Genomic DNA, 24,844 nt, shown 5'->3' with positions numbered 1-24,844 from the left:
GGACGGCCACCTTTTTGGGGGCCCTTTAGCCTCTGGACTGCTGTGAAAAAAGGGGATTGGGCTAAGTGACCTGAGGTCCCTCCAGCTCTAGTCTGTCAGCCTGTCATCTGGGAAAACTGAGGCCCCTTCGCCGGCCCCTTCGTTGCGTCCCATTACTCTCCACATTCATTGGGTCGCAGCGCGGGCTGGAGGTGGGGATGGGGAGGCGCCCGAGGTCCAGGTCTTTCTGCCGAAACCTGCCTGACTCCTCCCCGTCCAGCTGCTGCCGCGCCTCCATTGGCCGGAGTTTCAAGTCCGCACATGCTCGGAGGGTCTTCGGGAAGAGTCTTCCAGCTGGCCAAATCTCCATGGCAACCCGCCTAGCAACAAAACGCCGTTAAAGTCGGTGTTGGCAGGGGTCTCCAGGACGATGAAGGGAGCTGGCGAGGTAAGTCGCTGCTACTGAGTTTAAGGGAGCCCCGATCCCTGAGAGCAGAACCAGAGCCTTCGCCCCAGCCGGGACAGAAGACCGGGGGGTCTCTGAGGATCAGACTTTGGATGGGGTAGGGTCAAGGTTCAGCTACGCCTGGAATCAAGGTCAAAGCTTGAAATTCCAAGACCTGGGTGCAAATTTAGAAAAGGAGGATGAAATTGCTTCTTGAGTCCGGGGACAGGAGGCGGGCAATGGCTGGAGTCTGGGGTCCTATGATGCAGGGGATAGAGAATTAGTTTATTTGTAGACAGATCATGGTGTCCCAAGTGCAGAGGTCTCCAGGCCAGATGGCAAAACTGAGTCCCTGTTGAGGGCAGTCATTGCTTGGGAACACATCCTGACAAGAGGGGGAGATGGGTGCTTCCACCTGACATGTTGCTAACAGGGTGGGGTATTAATCTTTCTTTTTCTTTCTTCCTTCCTTCCTTTCTTCCTTCCTTCCTTCCTTTCTTTTTTTCCCTTCTTTCTTATTTCTTCCTTCCTTCCTTCCTTTCTTTTCTTTATTTCTTTCTTTCTTTCCTAGGCTGTGCCCTAATCTTTCCTGCTACAAATACTCTTTGGGGAAGACTCTAATTCCCTTCAACTTTGATTGTTGTGGCAACAGTTTTTGACCTATGCTGGTTGTGGCTCAGGAATGGACTAGGGGTTCAGTCAGTGAGTGAGCTGGGTCTCTGGGGCCAGGCTCAGAGCTCAGTCTCAAGCTTGGGACTGTGTTAAGCTTTAGATAGGGGATTCAGTTAAGATTCATTTTGGGACATAACCTGCTCCTGGAGTCCAGTCTATGTATGGTGTGGTTAGAAGTCATAGGGTCACAGCTCTGGAGCTGAAAAGGACTTGAATTCTGTCTCAGACACTTATGGAACTCTGTCACTGTGGGCAAATCACTTGATCTCTCCCTCAGTTTCCTCATTTGTAAGAGCACTTACCTCCCAAGATTGTTAAGAGCAAGAAGGTTAATATATGTAACGTGCTTTGCCAACTTTAAGATTCTCCATAGATGTTATATTAGAGCCTTAGAGCTAGAATCTGAATCAGCAGAGGAGCTCAGGCAGCTGTCTCACCCTTCTGAGCCTCAGGAACAGCAAGTTGGTATAATCAGCATGGACAACAGCCTTGATTTCAGTTGATTATAAAAGCCCCCAGGAATCCTTTGATGGTGATTTCCCTTAGGTAGTATCACAGAAGGCCATGGAATCCTTAGCAGGGCCCTGGATGCCTTCACTCAAGTACTGCAGCGTGACCACAGCCCAGAAGCGGCCCTGCTGCCTCAATGCCTCTGCCCGCTGGAGCGCCCCCTCCACCTGTCCCCTTATACTCCAGGTTCCCTGTTTTATCCGACATCCCTCTGCTGCAAGGTAAGTGGTAGGAGTCTGCTCTGGTGGAGGGTTGCCATGAGCACATTTAACCCAAGCACTCAGAAAATTCACAACAACAGACGGGACAATTCCTATTATCTCAACTTTACAAGGAGCAAACAGGTTCAGACAAGTGAGTTGACTTGTCCAAGCTAATAAGTACAGCCAGGGTAGTAGAGCTAGCGCTTGAACTCTGGTGCCCTTTCTACTTCCAGAAGATTAACAAGTAATTTCAAAGACTGAATGTTAGTCCTTATTGTTCTGAATCAAGGGGCAGCTAGGTGGTGCCGTGGAATGCCAGATCTGGAATGCTAACAACCTGAGTTCAAATCCAGCCTCAAATATTTACTAGTTGTGTGACCCTGAACAAGTCATTTAACCCTGTATGCCTCAGTTTCCTCAGCTGTAAAATGAGTTGGAAAAACAACGGGAACTCAAACATTTTATCCTCCCCCTAAAACTGAAATTCCTTAATCCACTCTGAAACATATCAACTCTCTCCTGACTTTGTCTTTCAAGTATCCTTCCAATTCTCCTCTGTGTCCTTATCCTTCAAGTATTTTCTCCAACTCCTGATTTTATCCTTCAAGCATCTCCCCAATTCTTCCCTGATTTTGTCCTTCAAGAATTTCCCTAAATCCTTCTGGATTCCTTCAAAATATCTCTTATCTTCCGAACTCTCTCCTGGTTTCTCTCTCCTTCCTTTTTTCTATATTTTACCCACATATGGCAAAAAATCACATTTGGGTTTTGTCTGTGACCTTTACTCATTAATAAAGATATTTTTCGGTAGGGAGAATGCCTCATTGTGATTTTTTCACAATCTTTGCGCCATGTCCTTGTCTCCCAAATTTCATCACATGACCACATCAGAAGGAAATGGCAAACCACTCCAGGTATCACTGCCAAGAAAGGGAGAATTGGCTATGACTAAAAAATGGAGTCTTATTTTCCCTCTGGTTCTTTCCCTCCAAAGAGTCCTGAGGATCCCTAGGATACTAATTCTTTCCTCTTTATTTTTTACTCCAATGTGAGAGGATCCTGGGGAGAGTGAGATACTTGTTTTAGCTTGCAGTGAAGATCAGGCTGTTACAATTTATGACTCCCCTTCCTACTCCATCCTTCCAACCTCTTTGCAGGTCTAGACCAGAGTTATTTTTCGCAACTGAGTTAATTTTAGTTTTGGTCTCTCTGGGACCCTAAGACCATCCCTCAGTCATGGATTGAATTGCTCACCTCAGAACTATAGGAATCCTACTCCAGAGACTTCTTTGAACTATGATCAAAAAGTTCCCTCAATTAACCTATAGTTTTCCTGTGCTAACACTTGACTGACAAGTTCCTGAAGCTATCCATCCTCTAAAGCATCATTCTACTTTCAGAATGTACTTTTTCTCTAAAGAAAACCTTAAAGTTTCCTCATAATGGCAGTGTCAATCTCATCGTCCTTTAGATCCACTTCTTTCATTCTGGATCTACACACCAGAATGGAAAGAGGTACCTTTCCCTGACACTTGCTGTCTGACCTTTTACTTCCTCGTGGTGTTAAATCTGAACATGTCTAAAAGCCAGTTACACTTTAGTAGTTACACCTCAGTCAGACCAGGGCTATTTTCAATAGGATTTTTTTCATCCTGGTATTGTATATCTGTGTCTGCAGACATCTCCGTGCACGTTGTCGCCGTGCCTTTATTCTTTCAGTGTGTTCTTGATGTGTCTGGAGTCTGGTTTTTCTCCGCTATTCCAATCACAGCTGCTTTCTCCTAGGGGTTCCTGGAGTCAGCCAGATCAGCACACAACTGACTTCCGAGGGAATGGGCCAGGCCTACTGGAGGGACTGCAGGATGGTGACACATCAGTCCTTGCCAGAAGGGAGTCAGATGGCTTATACTACAGGGCTCAGATCAAACAAGCTCCTGAGGTGAGCCCCCAACCCGTCACGACCTCTTAAGAGCTTCACTTAGCTTTGCACAGAAAACAGGAATGATTTCTTGTGCAGCACCATAATTGGGGAAAAATATATAGTGGGGTTGTACATGTTTAATATATATTGGATTACTTGCCATCTAGGGGAGGGAATGGGGAGAAGGAAGGGAGAAAAAAGCTTGGAACACAAGGTTTTACAAGGGTGAAGGTTGAAAATTATCTATGCATATGTTTTGAAAATGAAAACCTTTAATTTAAAAAAAAAGAAAGAAAATAGGAATGAATTGAGCTAAACAGTATTAAGGACCCCATTTGTTCAGCTCTTGTTAGCAGTGGGCTACCTCCAGCATTTAATTGTGAAAATGTTAATGATCATATCTCGAGCTTGGAAAATACATTAACCAGAAACCCAGGTGATGAGACTATCCCATGGAAAGGGGAACTCATAATAAAGGTGCAATGCACACAAATGCATAGGACTTTATATTTATTTTCCAATGTGATCTTCAAATTAACTTGACAATGGGACATAGAAAGGGTGGGTGAGCTTATTTTATAGAGTAGGAAATGGAGGCTCACAAAGGGAACAATGACTTACCCAACATCACATATCTAGTGAATTACTGGGGGCAGGATTTACACCCAAGATTTCAAATTCCTAGTTCATGGTGCTTTCCACTATACTATACATACACAGAGGCACTCATAAAGAAGAATTCCAAAACAGGGAGCCAGTACTTCACATGAATGTGAGGAATATTCTTAAAGCCCTCCAATACTCTTTCCACATGACCACTCATAAAATGGCATTTAATGGTTTCTAGAACCCTTTCTTCATAATTATTTTGCAAGGTAGGTAGTTCAATTTGAATTGTCCCCATTTTATAGACAGCAAAACTGAGAGACTGAGAGAAATAGTGACTTGCGTGTCAGAGCCAGAATTTGAACTGGTGCTGTGACCTGAGTCCCCGAGACTCAGCAGCTCTTGTTTCTGATGCAGAATACCCGTGTGCTGAGGCGGGTCCTACGCATGTGGATATGGGGGTGGGGATGGGCAGGGAGCTGCATGCAGGGGCCTGAATGGAAGGAGGAGACATGGATGGGTGCTACTGGTAGTCTTGAGTTACAAGTTGGAAACAGGAGTGAAGAAGCTAGGAGGATAGAGGGGGGAGAGGCGGGGAAGAAAGGGGTGTGCCGAGGACCCCGCACATCTGCACGGGCCAAGGGGCTTCTGCTGTTAGCGGAGTTCTGGACAGGACAGAAATGTTTCTGCACGCTTTCCCCAAATGCAAATCCTGCTCCTGGGCTCTGGGGCCTCTTGGACCCTGATGCCATTTCTTATTTTGACTTCTCCCCCGCAGCTGGGGAGGTGGGGCAAACTGCTGGTGGAATTTGAGGCTCCCCCTTCCGAGGGTCCCAAGCTCCCAGGCACACTACAGAGCGCAAGTCCAGAGGATGTCATCCAGGGCTCGTGGGCCCTAAAGCACCCCCTCCTTCCCGGAGACAAGGTTCTGGCACCCTGGGAGCCAAAGCAAGAGAGATACGGCCCAGGCACTGTGGTGCAAGGTCTGGAGACCAGAGACCCTCAGAGAGGTAAGGGGGGCAGCCCCTCTCCTCTGGGGGGAAAAGGGGAGGAGGAGCAGACCATGTGGGTGAGCTGGCCCAAGGAGAGCAAAGAAACACACACACACACACACACACACACACACACACACACACGCACACCTGTTCTCTACTCACCTGACCACTTTGTTCTCAGGAAGGTCCTTGGCTATGACCTTTAGTGTCTCTATGGTACAGACCATATTATAATTTGGTATCAAAATGTATCCTCGTATATGTTGTCAAAGAAAAATCGTTTAAAATTATCTTTCATGTTATAAATCAGAGAAGCTGGCTTTTGCTTTGCTGTATTTATATGGGGATCACTCCAGGAATCATGGCGGTCGTTCGTGCATCAAAGAGCCACAGCCCTTATAATTCAGGGTAGGAGGAGAGTGGCGAGCTCGTTCCTTTAGTAGGATGCCTTATGGTTTTGAAATTTTGAAAGGGATATATCCAAACCATCTATCCATCTAGGAAATATGGAAATTTATGTTACAGAAATGACTACAGAATGTCCCTGGGCTGGGAGAGTGCTAGACAAAGTGCTAGATGATACCTTGTGAGAATGGGCTCGGGTAGGGAACGTGAATAGAAACAATACCTCTGGGAACTGTGAGCCATCTCCTTCCCTCCATGGAGGATAAGGTATAATAGCACAACTAATTGTTCTTTTTATTTTATTTTTTCATTGCCATTTTTGTTTATTTATCTGGTTGTTTGTTTCCTGAGCAGCTTCAGAGGATGAAGAAATCACTGTTTGCTTTTGGAATGGCAAGGTGGTCAAAGTGCCGTTAGGGGTAGCCATATGGATATCCCCAGCCTGTTGGGAGAAGGCTACGGAGATATTGCACAAATCACTAAGTGCCAGTTGGCCGAAGCCCGGAGATCATCTTAGCCACATCCCCTGGACTCCCCCCTGCCCTCTCCTGGGTTCTGCCCATGGGTATACCATGGACGGGCTTTTGCTGCGCTCTTTCTCATGCCCTCCCCAACACCTTTATCCCCAGTCCCACAATCATTGTCCACTGCTGCCTAATGGCTGCCTCTGCTGTTGTTCCTTAGCCTGCTGTACCTGGTGGCCTCTGAGCAAGACATTAGAGGCCACAACTGGGGACCACCCTGAGCCAGAGCTGAAACCCACAGCACAACTTCTGGAATTAGACAATACCAGAGACAGAAGAGCGGCAGCTCATGTTTGTGCTTCTTCCTCGTCCTCGTCCTCCTCCTTCTCTTCCTATGTCTTCTCTTCAGAAGAGGAAGATTTGGAAAATGATCTGAAGAAAGCTCCTCCTCAAAGAATGATGGTGGACAGCACTGTCAACACTGACAGCAGCCTTTTTGAGAAGCCCCTGAGACAGAAGGTCCTCAGTCAGCCTCCCTGGAAATACTGGAAGAGAAATGGACCAGAGCCCAGTTATAGAAGACCAGGTATGTTTATGTTCAGACACCTGGGGGGCAGGGATATGTTGGTAAATGTTTAACAAATGGCTTTCTGAAAAAGAAAATCATGCTCATGACATACTTTTAAATTTTCTTAAAGTCTTCACATTCAGTAAAATAATAAATCAAGTCCCAATTTGTAGTATTCACTGATTCCCAAGGTGAGTATTTAACAGTAGGCTCTCAGTGGCTTCAGCATATCACTACCTTGGAAGAGAGAACAGGGAGAAACAGGATTTTTCTTCTTGAAATCTGTTCCTGACCCACTCTGATATGGCCAGAGCTGGACAAGGGCAACACTTGGGCAGCAAGATGGAAATCTTTTGAAGGTTCTCACATGAGAGGAAGATGAAGACTAGGAATTTCTACTCAACATGAAAAAACTGGGATTCCAAATAGGAAAATCTGATGGGAAAAGAGAGAATAAAACTTTCTCGTTAGTCGCCATCTTTCTTTTCTTGATTGTAACTCCAGGTCTGTATCAAAGTCACTCTCATGGTGCATGAGAGTAAACATCTGTCTTCAAATATGGTCCCTGATGGGTTTTGGTGCACTCACAAGACCCCTGCAGAGAGGATCGGGAAACATTTTGGAACTGGAGACAAACCACAGAGTTTTCTTGACCTTCTTTCATTGGAACTCACAAATGGCTGCTGCCCTTTTGGATAAAACCAGTCCTAGAGTCCATTATAGTGGCCAAGATCACATGGTTCTCAGCAACAACCACTGATCAGATGGATTCCTGGACTTACTTCCTGTATCTAAACTAGGCCCTGGGCTAATCAGTACCCCAAAGGAACATCATCTTTATATTTACTTAACACTAGACTTATCTAGCGTGAGAAACCTTTTTGCTTTTATTGGATCCTCCTCATAACTCTGTAATGAGGAAACATCTCTAGTGAAGGAATTGAGATTAGAACCCAGGCCTTTGGATCCCCAGTCTAGTGCTCTTTCTGATGTACTAAGCTGTATAAAAGGCCTCACATGCTGTTTTCCATCTGGCTTGTGGGAGGGTGAAGGACATGGGATTTGTGCTCAGAACCTAGAACTTTCCATAATGGACCTTCCCTTCCATTCTGTTCCTGGCCCTCTTTGGCTTGTGGGAAAAGATGTTTAAGTTCTTTCATTTTCCAACCTCACCATCACGATTCTATGTCCTATCTTTGCCCTGAGACTTTAAGAGTGCCCAAAAGCCTGACAGATTGGACCCCTCAGATTGGAAGCAGGTTGTCTCTTTCTCCATCCGGGAGACCTAGCCCTACTCATTTTCATCCAGGCCCTACTCATTTTCAGCTGGAAGGCTGTTTATAGCATGTCAATTGTAGGGCTGACTTTTTCTTCCATTTTCTTAAGTGATAGGGCCTATAAAAACTAAGAATTACAATAGTTCTGCTGAATCAAGAATCCCCAAGCTTAGACTTTTTTACTATCTGTATCACTAATAATATAGACCCCATTGCCTGTATCACTAACCAGTGGGAGTATTTGAGGGAAATTGCCTCATTTCCATGGCAACTGCTTACAGTGATGGGTCTTTTTGTCCATGTGGACCTCAAACTGTTTTTAAGGGTAAGACCTTCGATTGAGGGTGTAAGGGGATCATATGGACCTTGCAAATAGAAAAATAATGTCTTTAATAGGAATCTTTGACTGTTCTGCGATAGGACAGTCTTGTTTAAGGTTTGGTAGAGACAAGTGTTAATCTTGTGGAATGACCTAGAAATATGGGAGTCCTTTCAACGTCTTCAGAGATACTGGATTCCTGGCATGGGTTTATCCACATGGATACAATATCATGGGTAGGTATATAAGAGAACTTAACTGATAAACCATCAACTTCCCCATCAGGAATAACTTGGTATTTAAAACCCCTCTGAAATGGAATTATTCCAATACCAAATTAAGAAAAAAAATTATAAACCAATTTTTTTTTCCCCCTGAGATTTGTCCTCTTTTAGAATCAGGTGAATGATAAGAGAAATTGACACCAAAAAAACACAAGGATTTATATGCCGATTTTCCCGCAGATAATATGGTTCAGAACAGTTTTGGGGGAAAAATACAAAACACTTAACTGCCCAAAAGAGAGGGCATCTCTGGGGAAGACGTGAAGTGGAGGGGCCTTGATAGCCAGGGGTGTCCCACGTAACTTTCTTCCTAGGAGAGTACAGAACAACTACGTAAGTGTCACTAAGTGTAGACGCCGATCTAAACCCCTTCTCTGCCATCCCCACCACTTAACATCAGCTCTACAATTCACATCCTCTCTAGAGTCTTGAGAATCTTCAGTTTTATGTACCATATTAATATGGTCCATATTCACTTTTCCAAGCAGCAAAGCATGCTGACCTTCCTTAGCCCCACTGATGTTGTTTCATCTCTCACTTAGCCCTTTTTACTGGTCATTAACTTCAGACAACCCTAATCAGAAGATATTAAGAGAAATAAGAGATCTTAAATTATTATCAAACTTATTGGCCGATTTGTTCTGAGCTGCAGACATATAAGTAAACTGTAAGCATTTGAGTGACCTGCCATCTCTACTTAGGGCCATATATTTTTTACTTGACTGGAACTTCTTAACCCTGAGGTCTCTGGATGATGGTGAGATCTCAGGGGTCTTTGAAGTTGGACAGGAAAAAAATTACATCTTCATTCTTACCGACTTCTAAAGGAAACAAAGTGTTTCCTTCCATTATGAATGTATTGAGGTGGAGTCCATAGGCTTTACCAGACTGCCAGAGTTCGTGGTTGGGGACACAACATGCAAAAGAAAACAAGAACTGCCACCTAAATCATGCCTGAATGGAAGGGGCTGGATCTGCTTTTGTGGCATGGAAGATAGAGGTTTACTACAAAACAAAAAACAAACAAAAACAACAACAAAAACCAGAAAACAAGTGCTGGGGCTTTTTCTTCAGTAGCTGATTTTAGGGAACCTGGAACCTTTGGAAAATTTTGAGGGACGCCGTACCTTCTGTAGAAACCTGCTACTTTATGGAACAGAGTTCCAGAGTTAGCATGGGTCACCAGAGGCTCTGCATTTAATCCAGCCCTTATCTGAAGAGAAATCCCCTTGTCTAGATAAGACAGTTCCAGATTTGGCCCCAGAATCTCCCAATAATAGGGAAGCTCACTGCCTGCAAGGTTGCCTATTCTAATTTTGGACAGCTCTTAAGTTTTTTCTTAATGTGTAGAGCCCAAAAAGCAAACTGCCGTTCTCCCTTTTATACTTCAAGACTGGAATAACATTCACCATTCCAATCCACCCAGTCTTCTCTAGGTTTAATCTCAGATCTGCTCATTATCCTTTAGACCCGTTTTAACTTGATCCTCTGAAAAGGTGGAATCCAGAAATGAATTGCGTCTCAGGAGGGGTCTGACCAGGGCAGGACTGCCACTTCTCATGTTCTGGACCCCGTTCTCCCATTTAGTTTGTTTGCCTACATGCCACAAAGCAGAGTTGTTCAGCTTGCCGTTCATGACAGACCTCTCCTCTGATATTTTAAAATGTGAACTGCTTCTTGCTGTACCTCTCCCATGTTGCCATACCAGTACTCAGGCACTGGAACCCAAGTCTAGGGTTCTCTGTGTTTATTTCAGTCCTACCTTTGACTGGTTGTGTGACCCTAGTGCTAAGCAATAAGTTGCAAAAAAGCCACCTGCTTTGGGTAGGAATGTTTCCTTATCTGGGAGTTCTTTTTTTTTTTTCCTATTAAAGCTTTTTATTTTTCAAAACATATGCACGGACACTTCTTTAACATTACCGTTGCAAATCCTCTGGGAGTTCTTTAAGTCGGTGAAATCACAGGTCTAGCCCTATCCATATCCATATAAGGTGGTCAATCGTAAAAGTTTGGTATAGCTTTAAACTTTAATCTGAGAATATCTAAAAGCTTCGTATATCTCCGTATGTTAACATTTCTATTGTGCTTTTAGGTCAGCAAAGCATTTAGAAACATTATTTCATGACTCTGTTGTTTTCCTTTCTTTGATGTAAATCACATGATCTTCATGATTTAATAGTAAAAGTTCTGAACAGATTTTATCTTGTTAAAAATGGCTGCTTTTCCAGCCCACTGGCTCTGACTGGCGTCCTGTAGGTTAGCCAGGCTTGCTAGCTTCATTCCATATGTACATATCATTCGGGCCTTCATCCAAGTCATCAGGCAGCTAGGTAGGTCCTTGCCTAAGAGGCAGGAAACCTGGGTTCAAACTGAACCTTATACTTCTTAGCTATGTGAGATTGGACCAACTGGCCTCAGTCTCCTAGATTATAAAATGAGGATAACAGCACTTACCTCATATGGTTGTCATGAAAATCAAACCTATGCAAAGTGCTTTGCAGACTTTGTAGTGCTACATAAATGCTAGTGAAAAATGAAAATTGCCCCATTCTGCTTTTTTCTACCATTCCCCTTTACTTTTAAATTCATGATTATAAATCACAGGCTCTTTGAGAGAACACCAGTTCTAAAGAGGTCTTCATAAATCCAGATTAGATTAATTAGATGAATTGCATTTCACCAGCACCCATTTGGGGTGATTTTAGGGTTTTATCTTCGTATATTCTTCCCAGTGTTATTTTTGTTTCTTTAGCTCCAAGAAATCTGCCTCTCCCTTTCCTAACACTTATCATTTTATCAAATGAGATAATGTGGTCCCAGCTATTTAGCTTAATTTGGCTTAGCCTCTTTGGTGGGAACTTTCTCTGTCTCTGCTTCTTCACAATCAGTATATTCACCTAAGAATTTCCCAGCACAGATCAAGAGAATTAGACTTACATCAGCTTGGCTTCCCTTGTGGGCAGAATGTAGGGCAACATGGCTTAAATCTGACCATCTCTTCTACACAAGAACAAAGTTCTTTCCCCAAAGAATGATAGCAAAAGGTTAATTCTGAAATTTGATTTCCTTTCAAAGGCAAAGAGTCACTGAAGAAACTTAGAGACACTTGAGATTCAAGAGTTGCTCTACCCACATCCTTTCCACTTACGGGTACTGTGGCACTAACTCATTCTGGGGAAACAAGATGTTGCTGCAGTGTCCTGGGGACAGAGGGGAAGCCAAAGGAGAAGGTGGAACACATGTTAAAGCAGTGAAATCTGGGCATTGGACTGGCAAGAAAAACAAGCCTGAAGCCAGAGCAGACCCTGCCAGAAGAGGAGACTGAGCAGAAAGAAACAGGTCTGAGGCAGTGAACCACAGTGCATTTCTGTACAAACAAAACCAGGTAATGCAGAAGGTCCTAAATGCTGCCCAGAATCCCTATGGGATATGTCAAAGGATGAATGAAGAATCCTTGTCTAAAACCAAAGCATGTCAGACATGGCGAACTAAACTGCCAGACATGGCATCTCAGTGAATCACAGGTATGAAAAGAAGTTAAATGAAATGGAAACTACTGTTAGGAGCTTTTTTTTAATCTTGTAGGAAATACTAAAATATATTATGTAGGAAGTACTAATTAGAGTTACTAATCTAATAGCTTTTTTTTAAAAAAGCTTTCCATAAAGCAAAACTGTAGGATCAAGATCACAAGTAATATCAATAATGGGCATAATCGTTGCCCCTATGAACATGGGATTTATTTCCTGTTTTCTGTTACAAGAGTTCTCCTCTCACTTTAGTGAATCTGTTTGAGGTCCCTGCTCTATTGCCTTTTACTCCCAGATGGTTTTGTGAATGGAGTAGACGGGCTGCTTCAGATTTTATATATATATATGCTTACATTTTTATATATACATATGTGAAAAGGATAGATGGGCTGCTTCAGATTTTATATATATATATGTAGAATTTTTCTATAACAGTAGCCACAGAGTGGGTATTCTGGGCAAATGTGTCTCCTGTCTCACTTTTTATAAGCTGGCCTAGACTGCTTTGTACCATGTTTATTTTACTCCCAATAAAAGTAATGAAATCTGAATGAAATCTCTTTGAAAATTTCTATCTTTATTTCCATGATTAACTTTGTAGGGAAAAAGAAAATAATCACAATTTTACAAACAAATTTCAAGGCACATTATTCCTTATATTTAGACCAGGGAAACAAGAGATACATCCATCCTCTCCCCTTTCAGAGCACTTGAGGTTAAAACTAAAACAGTCTCCAAGACAGAACAGAGCTCTTGGGGGAACTGAAGGCACTTCATAGTTGTACTATTTGTGTACAAATAGTGACAACAAAGAGGACCACATCGTGGCTTGGTTAATTCTCTTCGCTATTTAAAAGAAGAGGGTTGACTAGTATCAAAGGGGGAAATTCAAATCGATGATTTGTCCTGAGTCAATCTCTATCATGTGCGTTGTGGTTACATTAGGGGACCCCACTGTGACAGCATAGGTCCCTGGAAAAACCTTTATCGTGATGTCCTTGGAACTTGTCCTGCCCTTGGAAAGAAGAGATGAATATTGATGGGTTAGAGCTTTTGTGGTCTCTATCAAAATCATACTTTTCCTACCAGGGCTGTGTCTTCAGTCCCCAATGATTTTTAGTAGCTGCTACTTCCATGTGAGAATAAAATAAAGGTGGGGTGGAGGTCAGCTTGATTATATAGGAGGGAAGATTCATTATCAAGTTAGGTGGGAGTTTGTGGAGAAGGTGGACACCCATATTTGTTTCCTGCCAAAGCAGGGAAGTATTCTTGATGAAAAACGACTCTTAATTACCAAAGCTCTATGAAACCGGAGATTATCGTGATGATAGTGGTGGTGGTGATTATGGTGGTGATGCCTTTCTCTGCTTCTAAAGGCATTCTGGGAATTGATTTCAATATAATCATTAAAGTGGCTAAAATTACTGGACTAGAAAAAGCCACTGGAAGCTTGGCTTTCTCGTTCAGCACCAACCCACAGGAAGTGGGAGTTAATGAAAAGATTTGCTTCTGGCTCAGCACTGGCCACAGATGATGGGTACAAGGATGTCCCGAAGTCATGTGGCATTCAAACCAATTCAGCAAACGTTAATTAAGCGCCTATTCTGACTAAGAGTAACGTTCTGGATGGGTGCTTGAAATACAGAAATTAATCCCTCTGGAGGCTTTTAAATGCCATCCCTGGTTTTTGTGTGTTTTAGGACAATAAATAGATTGGCACAGTGTCTGACGTGTGGTAAAATTAGTTGACTGACTAAAAGATGCTTGAGTAGATCTATACATTGGGAAGCTTTTTTTTTTTTTTTAGCAGTTGTATGAAGGACTCTTTCTCCTCCTCCCACCACTACAGTGTCTTGGATGTTAATAGCAGTAACACTCTCTATTGTGGCTCAATAACAATCTGGAGAGAAATATTTAAGTAAATTCTTCTGGTAACAAATTCCACCTCGTGTGTGGATTCCCTCCCAGACTCCTCCCCCAAATTGTTTCACACAGTTAATGAGCCACTTTATTTACCCTGTGTGCCAAATGGCAGTATCATTATCTCTGGTGACAAGATTTTGGAGGGCAGCGCTTGAGGGCCGTCTGGCATACGTCTTGTTCGGACCAGACCCTTGCCAAGCTCTGCCTTTTGGAATTCAAAAAGGGCTTTTCAGTTTGGAAGCAAAAGGGTCAAGCCCACTCCCGCTGACTTCCCAGCTGGGGGAATTTCATCGGAATCTGCTGTTGGCACGTCCCAAGTGCAGGAATTGGGACCCGAATACCTCAGATTCTTTCCAACCACAGCTATGCATTCAGGCCCAAGGAACATCCTGTAGCTGCAGTTAAAGGATGCCTGGGGGGCGGGGGTGGAGGGGTGAGTGACCCAAAGCTGAAGAGGACCAGCTTCCCTTAATATGCCGGAACAGCCCCACTTGAGGCAACTTTGTATGCTGGAATAATACCCAGAGGAATGGCTGGGTTCTAGCTCTTGAGAGGAAATAGGCTTTAGAGCTAGAAGGTTGCTTAAACATCCTCTAGTTCTGATTCACTCATTTTACAGGTGAGGAAATTGAGTCTCACCCAAGGTTAAGGGACTTTACCCAAGCTCACAGAAGCAGAACCAGGACCCAAACACATGTCTAATGATAATAAATCCAGTGCTGTTTTTATATGCTAAAAGACTAAAAGTAGGAACTCACCACAGACTTGAATAGTCTTGAGTCACACCTGGATGATCCCGGATCAAACCTGGATGGTCCTGGGGCAGATGGTCTCGGGGCAAGTGTAGATGGTCCTGGATCAAACTTGGATGGTCCCGGAGCAAGCATGGATGATTGCGGAGCAAACCTGGATGGTCCCGGATCAAAGCTGGATGGTCCCGGTTCAAACCTGGATGATCCTGGAGCAAACCTGGATGGTCCCGGATCAAACCTGGATTGTCCCGGTTCAAACCTGGATGATCCCGGAGCAAACCTGGATGGTCCCGGATCAAACCTGGATTGTCCCGGTTCAAACCTGGATGATCCCGGAGCAAACCTGGATGGTCCCGGATCAAATCTGGATGGTCCCGGTTCAAACCTGGATGGTCCTGGTTCAAACCTGGATGGTTCCGGTTCAAACCTGGATGGTCCTGGATCAAACCTGGATGGTCCCGGGCCAAGTGTGGATGGTCCCAGATCAAACCTGGATGGTCCTGGTTCAAACCTGGATGATCCCGGGCCAAGTGTGGATGGTTCTAGATCAAACCTGGATGGTCCCGGGGCAAGCGTGGATGGTCCCGGGCCAAGTGTGGATGGTCCCGGATCAAACCTAGATGGTCCCAGGGCAAGCGTGGATAGTCCCGGGCCAAACGTAGATGGCCCTGGATCAAACCTGGATGGTCCCAGGGTAATCATAGATGGTCTTGAGGCAATTGTGGATGGTCCTGGGGCAAGAGTGGATGGTCCCGGGCCAAGCGTGGATGGTCCCGGGCCAAGCGTGGATGGTCCCGGGCCAAGCGTGGATGGTCCCGGGGCAAGCGTGGATGGTCCCGGGCCAAGCGTGGATGGTCCCGGGCCAAGCGTGGATAGTCCTGGGCCAAGTGTGGATGCCCCTGGATCAAACCTGGATGGTCCCAGGCCAACCGTGGATGGTCCTGGATCAAACCTGGATGATCCCGGGCTAAGCGTGGATGGTCCCGGGCCAAGCGTGGATGGTCCCGGGCCAAGCGTGGATGGTCCCGGGCCAAGCGTGGATGGTCCTGGATCAAACCTGGATGGTCCCGGGGTAAGCGCAGATGGTCTTGGAGCGATTGTGGATAGTCCTGGGGCAAGTGTGGATGGTCCCGGGCCAAGCATGGATGCCCCTGGATCAAACCTGGATGGTCCCAGGGCAAGCGTGGATGGTCCCGGGCCAAGCGTGGATGGTCCCGGGCCAAGCGTGGATGGTCCTGGATCAAACCTGGATGGTCCCAGGGTAAGCGTAGATGGTCTTGGAGTGATTGTGGATAGTCCTGGGGCAAGTGTGGATGGTCCCGGGCCAAGCATGGATGGTCCTGGATCAAACCTGGATGGTCCCAGGTAAGTGTAGACAGTCCTGGGGCAATTGTGGATGGTCCCAGGGCAAGAGTGGATGGTCCTGGGCCAAGTGTGGATGGTCCCGGATCAAACCTGGATGGTCCCGGAGCAAGTGTGGATGGTTCCAGGGTAAGTGTAGATAGTCCTGGGGCAATTGTGGATGGTGCCGGGGCAAGCGTGGATGGTCCTGGGCCAAGCATGGATGGTCCTGGACCAAGTGTGGATGGTCCCGAATCAAACCCAGATGGTCCTGGGGCAAGTGTGGATGGTTCCAGGGTAAGTGTAGATAGTCCTGGGGCAATTGTGGATGGTGCCGGGGCAAGCGTGGATGGATCTGGGCCAAGCGAGGATGGTCCCGTGTCATTAGTGGATGGTCCTGAGTCATTAGTGGATGGTCCCGAGTCATTCATGGATAGTTCCGACTCAATCGTGGATGGTTCTGAGTAAATCGTGGATGGTTCTGAGTAAATCGTGGAGAGTTCTGGTTCAAACCTAGGTGGTCTTAGGTCAAACCTGACTTGTTTTGACTCAAACCTGACTTGTTCTGGGTCAAACGTGGGTGATTCTGGGTCCAAAGTGGATGATCCTGGGTCAAACGTGGATGTTCCTGGATCAAATATGGATGTTCCTGAGTCAAATGTGGATAGTTCTGGGTCAGAGGTGGGTGGTACTAAGTCAAAAGTGTATGGTCTTGGGTAAAAGGTAGATGGTCTTGGGTCAAAGGTGGATGATCCTGGGTCAAACCTGGATGGTCCTGGAACAATCTTTGTTGGGTTTGGGCCAATCTTTATTCCTTGATAGCTGTCTCTAGGGTGGTGAGATGTGGATTTTTTCTAAAGATTAGAGTTAAAGACTTTTGAACAGCACTTAATTTTATGGGGTTCCAGGTCAGCTCCAGTTTTCTGGATTGCTGACAACATATGAACTCTCCCTCATGCTTGTTCTGCTAGTTCTTTCTAGTAAAGTTTCAGTTAAGACTGATCTTGGATCCTGGTATACACCATAGTATATTTAGAACTTCAAGAGGCTTCTTTCAATGAGTTTTTTGCTAAGCAATTTTTAAAAAATAATCTTTATATCTTGGCTCCTTTATTCTTAGCTTTTTTTTTTTTTTGATTAATATGAATGAATTTTTATACTGTTCTCCTCTCACTCATAAATCTAGAACTTCTTATGGGATAATAAAAACTGAAAAAGATCAGTCTGGGCACGCAAGGCCAATTCCTCATCAACATTTTACCTGCTTTCTCCCAACCTTATTGGAAAGTGTTTTCACTCCTCCCCTCCCTACCTCCCCCAGCCACCACTGAACATAGAATGTTATAGCTAACAAGGATCTTGGAGATTAACTGGACCAAGGGGCTAAGGGGCAGCTTGATGGCACAATGGTGAGAGTACCTAAGTTCAAATCCAACTTCATACACATAACATTTACTAGCTGTGTGACCCTGAACAAGTCACTTACCTCAATTGCCTCAGCCGAAAAAAAAATGGGGGAGGGGGGAAGCTATTAAACTTTTTTGTCACGAACCTTTCTGACAGTCTGGTGAAGGCTATGGACAAACCCCTTTTCAGAATAATATTTTTGAATGCATAAAACACATAGAAATACAAAGGAAACCAAATGCATTTTAAAATAGTTATCAAAATAAAAAAAAAGTTCTCTTGATCTAGACTCTATAGAAAAGGATCAATAACTTATACAAAGAGGAGAGGACCTGAGTCCGGCTGGAAACAGTGGGGCTTGGAGAGGAACAGAGCTCCAAACTCTAGCCAAGGGCCACAATCACTTTGGGGATATGTCCCAGCAAGACTTTGGCACTGGCTCTCATTCTCACCAAAAGGAGCTAGAACTGACCCCCAGAGTTCCTGCTTGGGCTTTTTTTTTTTTTTAAACTTCTATCCCAACTTATACTCCTTCATGACCCCCAGAGCCTACTTAAGCCAAGCAGCAAATTACTTGTGAGACCACTCCAGCTTGATTATTCTAGGATATAGTTTTTATAACCATTTTGTTTAACCACAAAATCTTCAAGTCATTAGGTTTATAACAAAGTATCTTATTGTTTGGGGTTGAGTTTTTTTTCACTGTAACTGTTTAAAAAAGTAACATCTTTGGCTTTCTTCAGAATGAGGTGGGTATATATTGAAAAGGATAGGTTTGTAACAAGAAGCCTTTTTTTCCTCTAAGGAAAGGCTCCCTTTGAGCCAAATAAAATCTCAAATTAACTGAGCTCTCAACATATTAAAAAACAAAACAAAAAAAAAAAAAAAAAAAAACGATCCCCAGACACGACAGAATCATGTTGGACTCAGACTCAGGAAACCTGGTCAATCTCCATTATCTTCCATTATCTATGTGACCGGTAATTCATTTCCCTTCAGTGAGTCTCAATTTCCTCATTTGTAAAATGGGAATCAAAACTTGCATCCTTTTCTTCACAGAGTTCTTGTGAGGAAAACACTTTCTGAAAGTGCTATAGAAAATTCAGTCATCATCCTTAACTTTATTTCATACAAGAGGCATGATTTTATATATCGATATCTATATATATCTATATACTTTTACTTTTAAATAAAAATATTTTTAAAAATTTTAAATCCTCCACCCATCTCTATAGGCTTGGAATGCTCAGAGGACCACTTTGCTTAAGTGCTGAATGTCAGAATTTTGGAATAATTACACTAAGACCCAGCTTCTTAAACCACGATTCTCAATTCCATATGGGGTCTCATAACTGAATGTGGGGGTTCTAAAATTAGGATTACCAGGAAATATTTGATTTGTATATCTATTTTCTGAATCTATATATCCCAGGTTATATAAAAATTTCTTGGGCATAAAGGGATCACAAATGGAAAAAGTTTAAGGGATCTGAGATCAGCTAGTCTGAATCTTACCTGGCTGGGAATCTACAAAATATTCTCCTCACCAAGTGACCCTGCAGCCTTTGCTGGCAGGCCTCCAGCAAGGCTAATCTCCAGCCCAGACCTGTAGGAATGATTCAGGCCATATTCTTTACACTTCCTCCCTTCAGAAACATTCCCAGGCTGCCAGAATTCATCCAGTGCTTGAGATGGGAAAACCATGGGCTACTTTTAACACAAGAGCACAGCGCTGTGTCAAGCATTATGTCTGTCATTGGAAAATCAAGGAGTTAACAAGGCTCACCTGCTCTGGCACTCACCTGTCTCACCTGGGGAGAGGACATTGGGTCCACCTGGTTTTGGTGATATTTGCAGACATGATTCAGTGCCGCTTTTTCTGTTGCAGGAGTATGACATCTCTGCAAAACAAAATACAGAACCGAGAAGTCCAAAGTCCTAATCAAAGATTCTCAACATTAGAAACAGCCTGGGAAGTCATCTACCATAGGCTGTCCCTGCCCAGAAATCACAAGGAAGTGAGTCTTCCATACTCCCCCATCATGCCGTAGTTCCTCAACAGACTCTGCAAGATCCATACTGAGAGTAGCCAAGGGAGAAGTTGGGCAAGAGAAATGTCACTGTCTCTTCAGTTCAACAGGTCTCTATTCCAAGAGATTATACTCTACCCTGAGCAAAATGACTGCCAAGAATCAACTTAGTTGATCTAGCATTACTTTGAGTGGCATTATTTTGCTACTGTCATCTACTCTCACTGCTCTCTGTACAGCAGCAGCAACCTGAACCATCAAGCCTGAGCAGGATAGTGTTCTGAGCAAGGTCCTTCTGGGACAAGCTGGGCAGCCAAAGTGGCTTTGTTTTTGTTACCTGATGACAAAAATACTCTTTGTACCTTTCCTGTCATGGGCAGTAACAGACTCTAATGGATAGTCCAAAGTTTACTGTCCCATCTCTCAAGAAGAGGGAAGGGGTCCTACAAAAATCTAGAAATAGGGCCCAAGGGGCAAAGAATAAACAGCCGACTAGTGGCCTTACTTGTGCTGGGCAGGTGAGGTCCTAAGTCAAAGCTGCTGTTCTTTTTGACTTCTTCCCCTTAGGGGTAATCACAGATTTATTCTCCATCATGACTCACAGAAGCACTGAACTCATTAACTAAAGCCACAGTGCAAGGGCAGAAGGAGGATCTTTACACGAGAGGAATCACTTCTGGGTATCATAATTTCTATGTGTATGTGCCCAGATTAAATAAAACACTCAAGGAAAACACAGAGGAGGCTCCATGATTATCTTTCCTCTGCCTCTGAGGGATTTCTATGAAAGTAAAAAGGATATTCATTTGCTAAACCCACAGACCCAAACATTACTTCTTTTATAAAGCATGAATCAAAAGGAGTTTTCTTGTTGTGTTTAAATTGAACCAGTGGCTCACATTTTGTTCTGGAGTCACTGGACTTTCAAATTGAAGTGGAAATGTGTTCAGATATGAGAAGGGTCTTCTCCAGAGCCCAACATATATAAGTAACTGGAAGGAAACTATTTTACATTCTTCTTTTGCTTCTTAAAGCCCATCCCTTAGCCTCCTCCCTATACCCAATCCGTTGGTAGTTTTCCTGAAGACAAGTAGCCTTATTGAAAGGTTCTCCTTGACTGTCCCAAAATGGACAAACATATCAGTGAATTAATGGAAAACTTAGGCTGGATCTTGAGAGGCTACATAATGGACAGGTTGGGATCCAAGTCTCACCCTGACAGATGAACATCTATTTTGAATTAAATCTTCAGAAAGAAGTGACACACTGTCACTGTCACCAATGTCAGGGAAGAGCTGTCATCTCTTATGCTATTGTAATGTAGTCTCAGCCAACTTCCTCATGTTCTATTAATGGAGGTGAACAATTGATGGTTTTTGTTTTGCATAGTGCCCCTTCATTTTCACCATCATAAGGTACATACTGTGTACCTGAGCATGATTATCATAAGTCACTTGAACTAGATGCAATTAGAACTTTAGGTTTGATTCAGTAATAATTTTTTTTGCCTTAATTAGGAAAAAATGTAGGTTTGGGTCTAAGTTGTTAGTCTAAAAGATTCTTAAAATTTGGGTTTGATTTTAAAAGGACCAATACATTTGTGTGTCTGTCAGTTTGGAGCCCAGTAAATTCAAATGGTTGTTTTTGATTCATGCTTTAATTCGAAGTTCCCGGCTTTCACATCAACTTTTAACTGACTTATGTTGTTAAGTTGTTTTGGTTGCGATTGACTCTTCAGGATTCCATTTGGAGTTTTCTAAACAAAAATATTGAAGTGGTTTTCCATTTCTTCTCCAGCTTATTTTAGATGAGAAATGGGTGAAGTGACTTTCTCAGGATCACACAGCTAGTAAGGCTAAGTAAGTCATCAGGAAGATGAGTCTTCCTAACTTCAGGTTCAGTTCTCTATCTACACAGTTGCCCCATTCTGGTATAGCTGACCTATCCTGGATCCTTATGTGATTCTACCAATCAATGTGGCCATATCAGGAGAGGAACAGGAAGGTTTCACAAATTCCGGGAAGAGTCACAAAAGTAGCAACTTGGTCAGGAGAATGGCTTTTGTTTGGACTCACCCCACACTGAATTGAAATGTAATCCATGTATTCCTTCATCACTTTAAATGCCGTATCCAGTTTTATTGACTTTTCTTTTCTCTCCTGTTTGAACAAACAGAACATTACTGGTGAGCTGTCCGTTATATTTTATGCCCCAGATATGGATTTTCCAGGGGTGCATGTGTTTGGAAGCACTTGCTGCAGAATAATTTTTTTCCTGGTCATCTACATGGAAAGTAAACTTTGGCCTAGAAAGGTGTTCTGGTATCACAGGAGACCTGAATTCATATCCTGACTCTGTTTTCCTTGTATGATCTTGGACAAGTCTTTTTTCTCCACTTCTTAGTTTCTTCAACTATAAAATTAGAAATGTGGACTCTCAAGATCCCTCCCAAACTATTGTTTTAGGAGAGCCATTTTTTTTTTAAATTTTAAATTTTATTTTATTTAATAATAACTTTGTATTGACAGAATCCATGCCAGGGTAATTTTTTACAACATTATCCCTTGCACTCGCTTATGTTTCGTTTTTTCCTCTCCCTCCCTCCACCCCCCCCCCCAAGATGGCAAGCAGTCCTATATATGTTAAATATGTTGCAGTATAGCCTAGATACAATACATATTTGCAGAACCGAACAGTTCTCCTGTTGCACAGGGAGAATTGGATTCAGAAGGTAAAAATAACTCGGGAAGAAAATCAAAAATGCAAATAGTTCACATTTAGGAGCGCCATTTAAAAAAATAAAATACTTTGGATCATAGGATTTCACTGCAAAAAAAAAAAAGTCCTAGCAATTATCTGAAAAGGAATCTTAGAGATCATCTAGTCAAAGTCCTGCATTTTACAAATGGGGAAACTGATGCTCAGAAAAAGAGAGGAAGCAGAAACATCAAACATCAGCCCTCTGTCAGAATTGGATGAGAACAACCACTCTCGATATCTCTATCCCCTAATCCGAGGCACTAAAACACTAACAGGTGGACTTTATAGCGTTTCCGTGCAAGTGACATCCGTAGGCTGGAGTTAAGATGAGTCCTGCACGGCCATTAGTGAATTCTAATGATCCAAAAGTCATGGCTTCTTAGAGAACATCTTGTTTAATCCCTTCATTTTACAGAGGAGAAAATATCTAGTGAAGGGGCTGTGACTTGCAGCGAGCCCAGGTCTCCTAATCCAACTAAGGAAGACCCTTTTCACGGTCATTCACGGGGGCGCATGCGCACAAGTTCAAGCTCAAGTTTCCTGGTTCGGCTGATTATTAGGTGGAATCCCTCCCTCCCACCCCCCATCCCACCCCTCTGCCTCGAGGACAGCAGTCCGGAGCCACGGGGCCGGTGGCTGGGGTTCAGCAGAGCTCTTTTCTAGGCTGGCTGGGCCCTGGGTATCAATGGGCACTCCCCGAAACCTGCGAGCCACACACCCGAAGATCTTCCTCTACTGGGAAGTTGACAGCTCTCCTCCGCGCCCGCTGCAGCAGCTCCTGGCCCTGCCTGTACAGACGCTCCTGGGTTTCTCTGTCCAACCAATTCATTGCATGATCCTCTGGGCAGCCGTCCATCCTACCCTGCTCATACACAGAAATGGGTTATCATGAGGGGGGCACGGGGCAGCCCCTCCGGCGGGGGAATGCCGAGGGCCCCTCTCCTGGATGATTGCCCACGAAGGGCCGCAACCATTCGCTCGATGGGGGGCACCCCTCCCTCCCAGACAGTTCTCGGGCCCCAGAGCCAAGAAACTTGGGCCCGGATGGAACGCGCAACCACGCGGCGTATCCAGCCCCAGCCCCCTCACCTGGGTTTTACAATCAGAGCGCATGCGCTCCGAACACTGTCCAGACCGGGTATGGCGGGACGAGGGGTAAGAAAGGGAGGTGGGACCAGGGCTGGAGAGAGGCGGGGCTCTGCGGTCTCCTCTTGTGCTGTCGCCTGACGTCAGGGCCCAGTGAGCGCGCCCTGAGGTTCCTAGGGAGCCTGGCCCGGAGATGGTCAGTTCGGGGGCGGGCCGGGAGGTGGGCAGGTGGGCTGAGGACCTCTCCCGCTTTTGGCGGAACTGGCTCCCTTGCTTAGTGGGGGACGGGAAGGACCCGTTGGTTCCCGGACACCTTTCCTTGGGAAGACGAGGGCGTCCGGGCCCAGCTCCCGACTGCTGTGGGTTCTGGCCGCGTTCCCATGATTTTAATCCGGGGCCATTTCCGGACGCCTGCTGTTGACTGCCGGGGAGACGATCCCAGCCCTGGGGGGTCTAGCTTGAGTCCCACCCCCACCCCACCCCACCCCACCCCACCCCACCCCCCAAGGTTGGGGTGGGGCCTTGGATTTAACGCTGCCCTTTGGGGAGGCTTTGGGGCGGGGGTTGTTCCAATGAGTCTTCACTAGCCGAGAGGAGTAGTCTGAGTCACCAAAAACGGGAATGGACGGAGGAGGACTCTCTCGGACCAACCAGTCAATCAACAAGCATTTAATAAGGCCCTACTATGTGCGCGTTATTAGCTGAGCCCTGGGGATAGAAAGAAAGGCCCCTTGCGCTTAAGGATCTTACATTCTAATGGCCAGTAGGCAACGTGTAAATAACTAGATATAGGCAAAGGGCATGCAGAGTATTGTCATGTCCGTGATTGGCTGTTTCCTTCCGTAGCTCATTTTACAGAGTAGGAGACTCAGGTGAACAAGATTAAGTGACTTGCCCAGTCACCCAGCCAAAGTGTCTTGAGCTAGGGTTTGAACTCATGATGATAAATCTTACTGAGTTCAGGCCCAGATCTCTATGCTTCCCCCCACCCCCTCCCCTAGATGGCAGGATGACCAGTAGATGTTAACTATATTAAAGTATAAATTAGATACACAGTAAATATACATGATCAAACCGTTATTTTGCTGTACAAAAAGAATTGGATTCTGAAATAGTGTACAATTAGCCTGTGAAGGAAATCCAGAATGCAGGCAGGCAATAATATAGGGATTGGGAATTCAATGTAATGGTTCTTAGTCATCTCCCAGAGTTCTTTCGCTGGGCATAGCTGGTTCAGTTCATTATTGCTCCTTTGGAACTGGTTTGGTTCATCTCATTGCTGAGGATGGCCAGGTCCTCAGAATTGGTCATCATATAGTATTGTTGTTGAAGTATATAATGATCTCCTGGCCCTGCTCAGCATCAGT

At 44.5% G+C, this 24,844-nt stretch overlaps 2 protein-coding genes and 1 long non-coding RNA gene across 26 annotated transcripts in view; 1 reads left to right on the top strand and 2 right to left on the bottom strand.

Moving 5' to 3' along the window:
• Positions 1–177, bottom strand: part of LOC127541035 (uncharacterized) — a 116,607-nt gene extending 116,430 nt beyond the window's left edge. The window contains exon 1 of one of the 2 annotated variants that reach the window (XR_007948354.1): positions 11–177. This is a non-coding gene — a long non-coding RNA (uncharacterized LOC127541035). The remainder of the gene's footprint in view (positions 1–10) is intronic. The other variant, XR_007948353.1, reaches the window with a different exon arrangement.
• A 193-nt stretch (positions 178–370) lies between these two features.
• C6H11orf16 (chromosome 6 C11orf16 homolog) lies at positions 371–21,279 on the top strand. Of its 4 annotated transcripts, none has more exons than XM_051966083.1 (6): positions 371–427; positions 1,643–1,827; positions 3,595–3,748; positions 5,115–5,346; positions 6,091–6,786; positions 19,490–21,279. In XM_051966083.1, the coding sequence occupies exons 1-6, from the start codon at positions 410–412 to the stop codon at positions 19,495–19,497; spliced, it is 1,293 nt and encodes a 430-aa protein (XP_051822043.1). In that variant the 5' UTR covers positions 371–409; the 3' UTR covers positions 19,498–21,279. The 4 variants fall into 4 exon arrangements, with proteins under 4 accessions (XP_051822043.1, XP_051822044.1, XP_051822042.1 ...); XM_051966084.1 differs by lacking the exon at positions 19,490–21,279 and adding an exon at positions 11,724–12,734 and having other exon boundaries at positions 6,421–6,786; XM_051966082.1 differs by lacking the exon at positions 19,490–21,279 and adding an exon at positions 11,724–12,734.
• Positions 6,663–24,483, bottom strand: AKIP1 (A-kinase interacting protein 1). 20 transcript variants are annotated; one of them, XR_007948343.1, is made up of 8 exons: positions 23,481–24,483; positions 23,110–23,253; positions 21,707–21,790; positions 19,404–19,502; positions 15,197–16,843; positions 15,113–15,154; positions 14,860–15,049; positions 12,814–13,193 (listed from the first exon to the last, which is right to left on the bottom strand). XR_007948343.1 is itself a non-coding variant. In XM_051966075.1 (8 exons), exons 5-8 carry the CDS (start codon positions 16,183–16,185, stop codon positions 13,053–13,055), a joined length of 1,236 nt encoding a protein of 411 aa, XP_051822035.1. In that variant the 5' UTR covers positions 16,186–16,843; positions 19,404–19,502; positions 21,707–21,790; positions 23,110–23,253; positions 23,481–24,482; the 3' UTR covers positions 12,814–13,052. The 20 variants fall into 20 exon arrangements, 7 of the variants coding, with proteins under 7 accessions (XP_051822033.1, XP_051822038.1, XP_051822037.1 ...); XR_007948346.1 differs by having other exon boundaries at positions 14,860–15,091; positions 15,134–15,154; XR_007948341.1 differs by having other exon boundaries at positions 15,113–15,175; positions 15,239–16,843.
• Positions 24,484–24,844: the final 361 nt, after the last annotated feature.

Source organism: Antechinus flavipes, chromosome 6 (genome assembly GCF_016432865.1).
Source record: "Antechinus flavipes isolate AdamAnt ecotype Samford, QLD, Australia chromosome 6, AdamAnt_v2, whole genome shotgun sequence".
Lineage (NCBI taxonomy): Eukaryota > Metazoa > Chordata > Mammalia > Dasyuromorphia > Dasyuridae > Antechinus > Antechinus flavipes.
The sequence above is the reverse complement of the archived record's forward strand: the minus strand, read 5'-3'. Positions and strand labels throughout refer to the sequence as shown.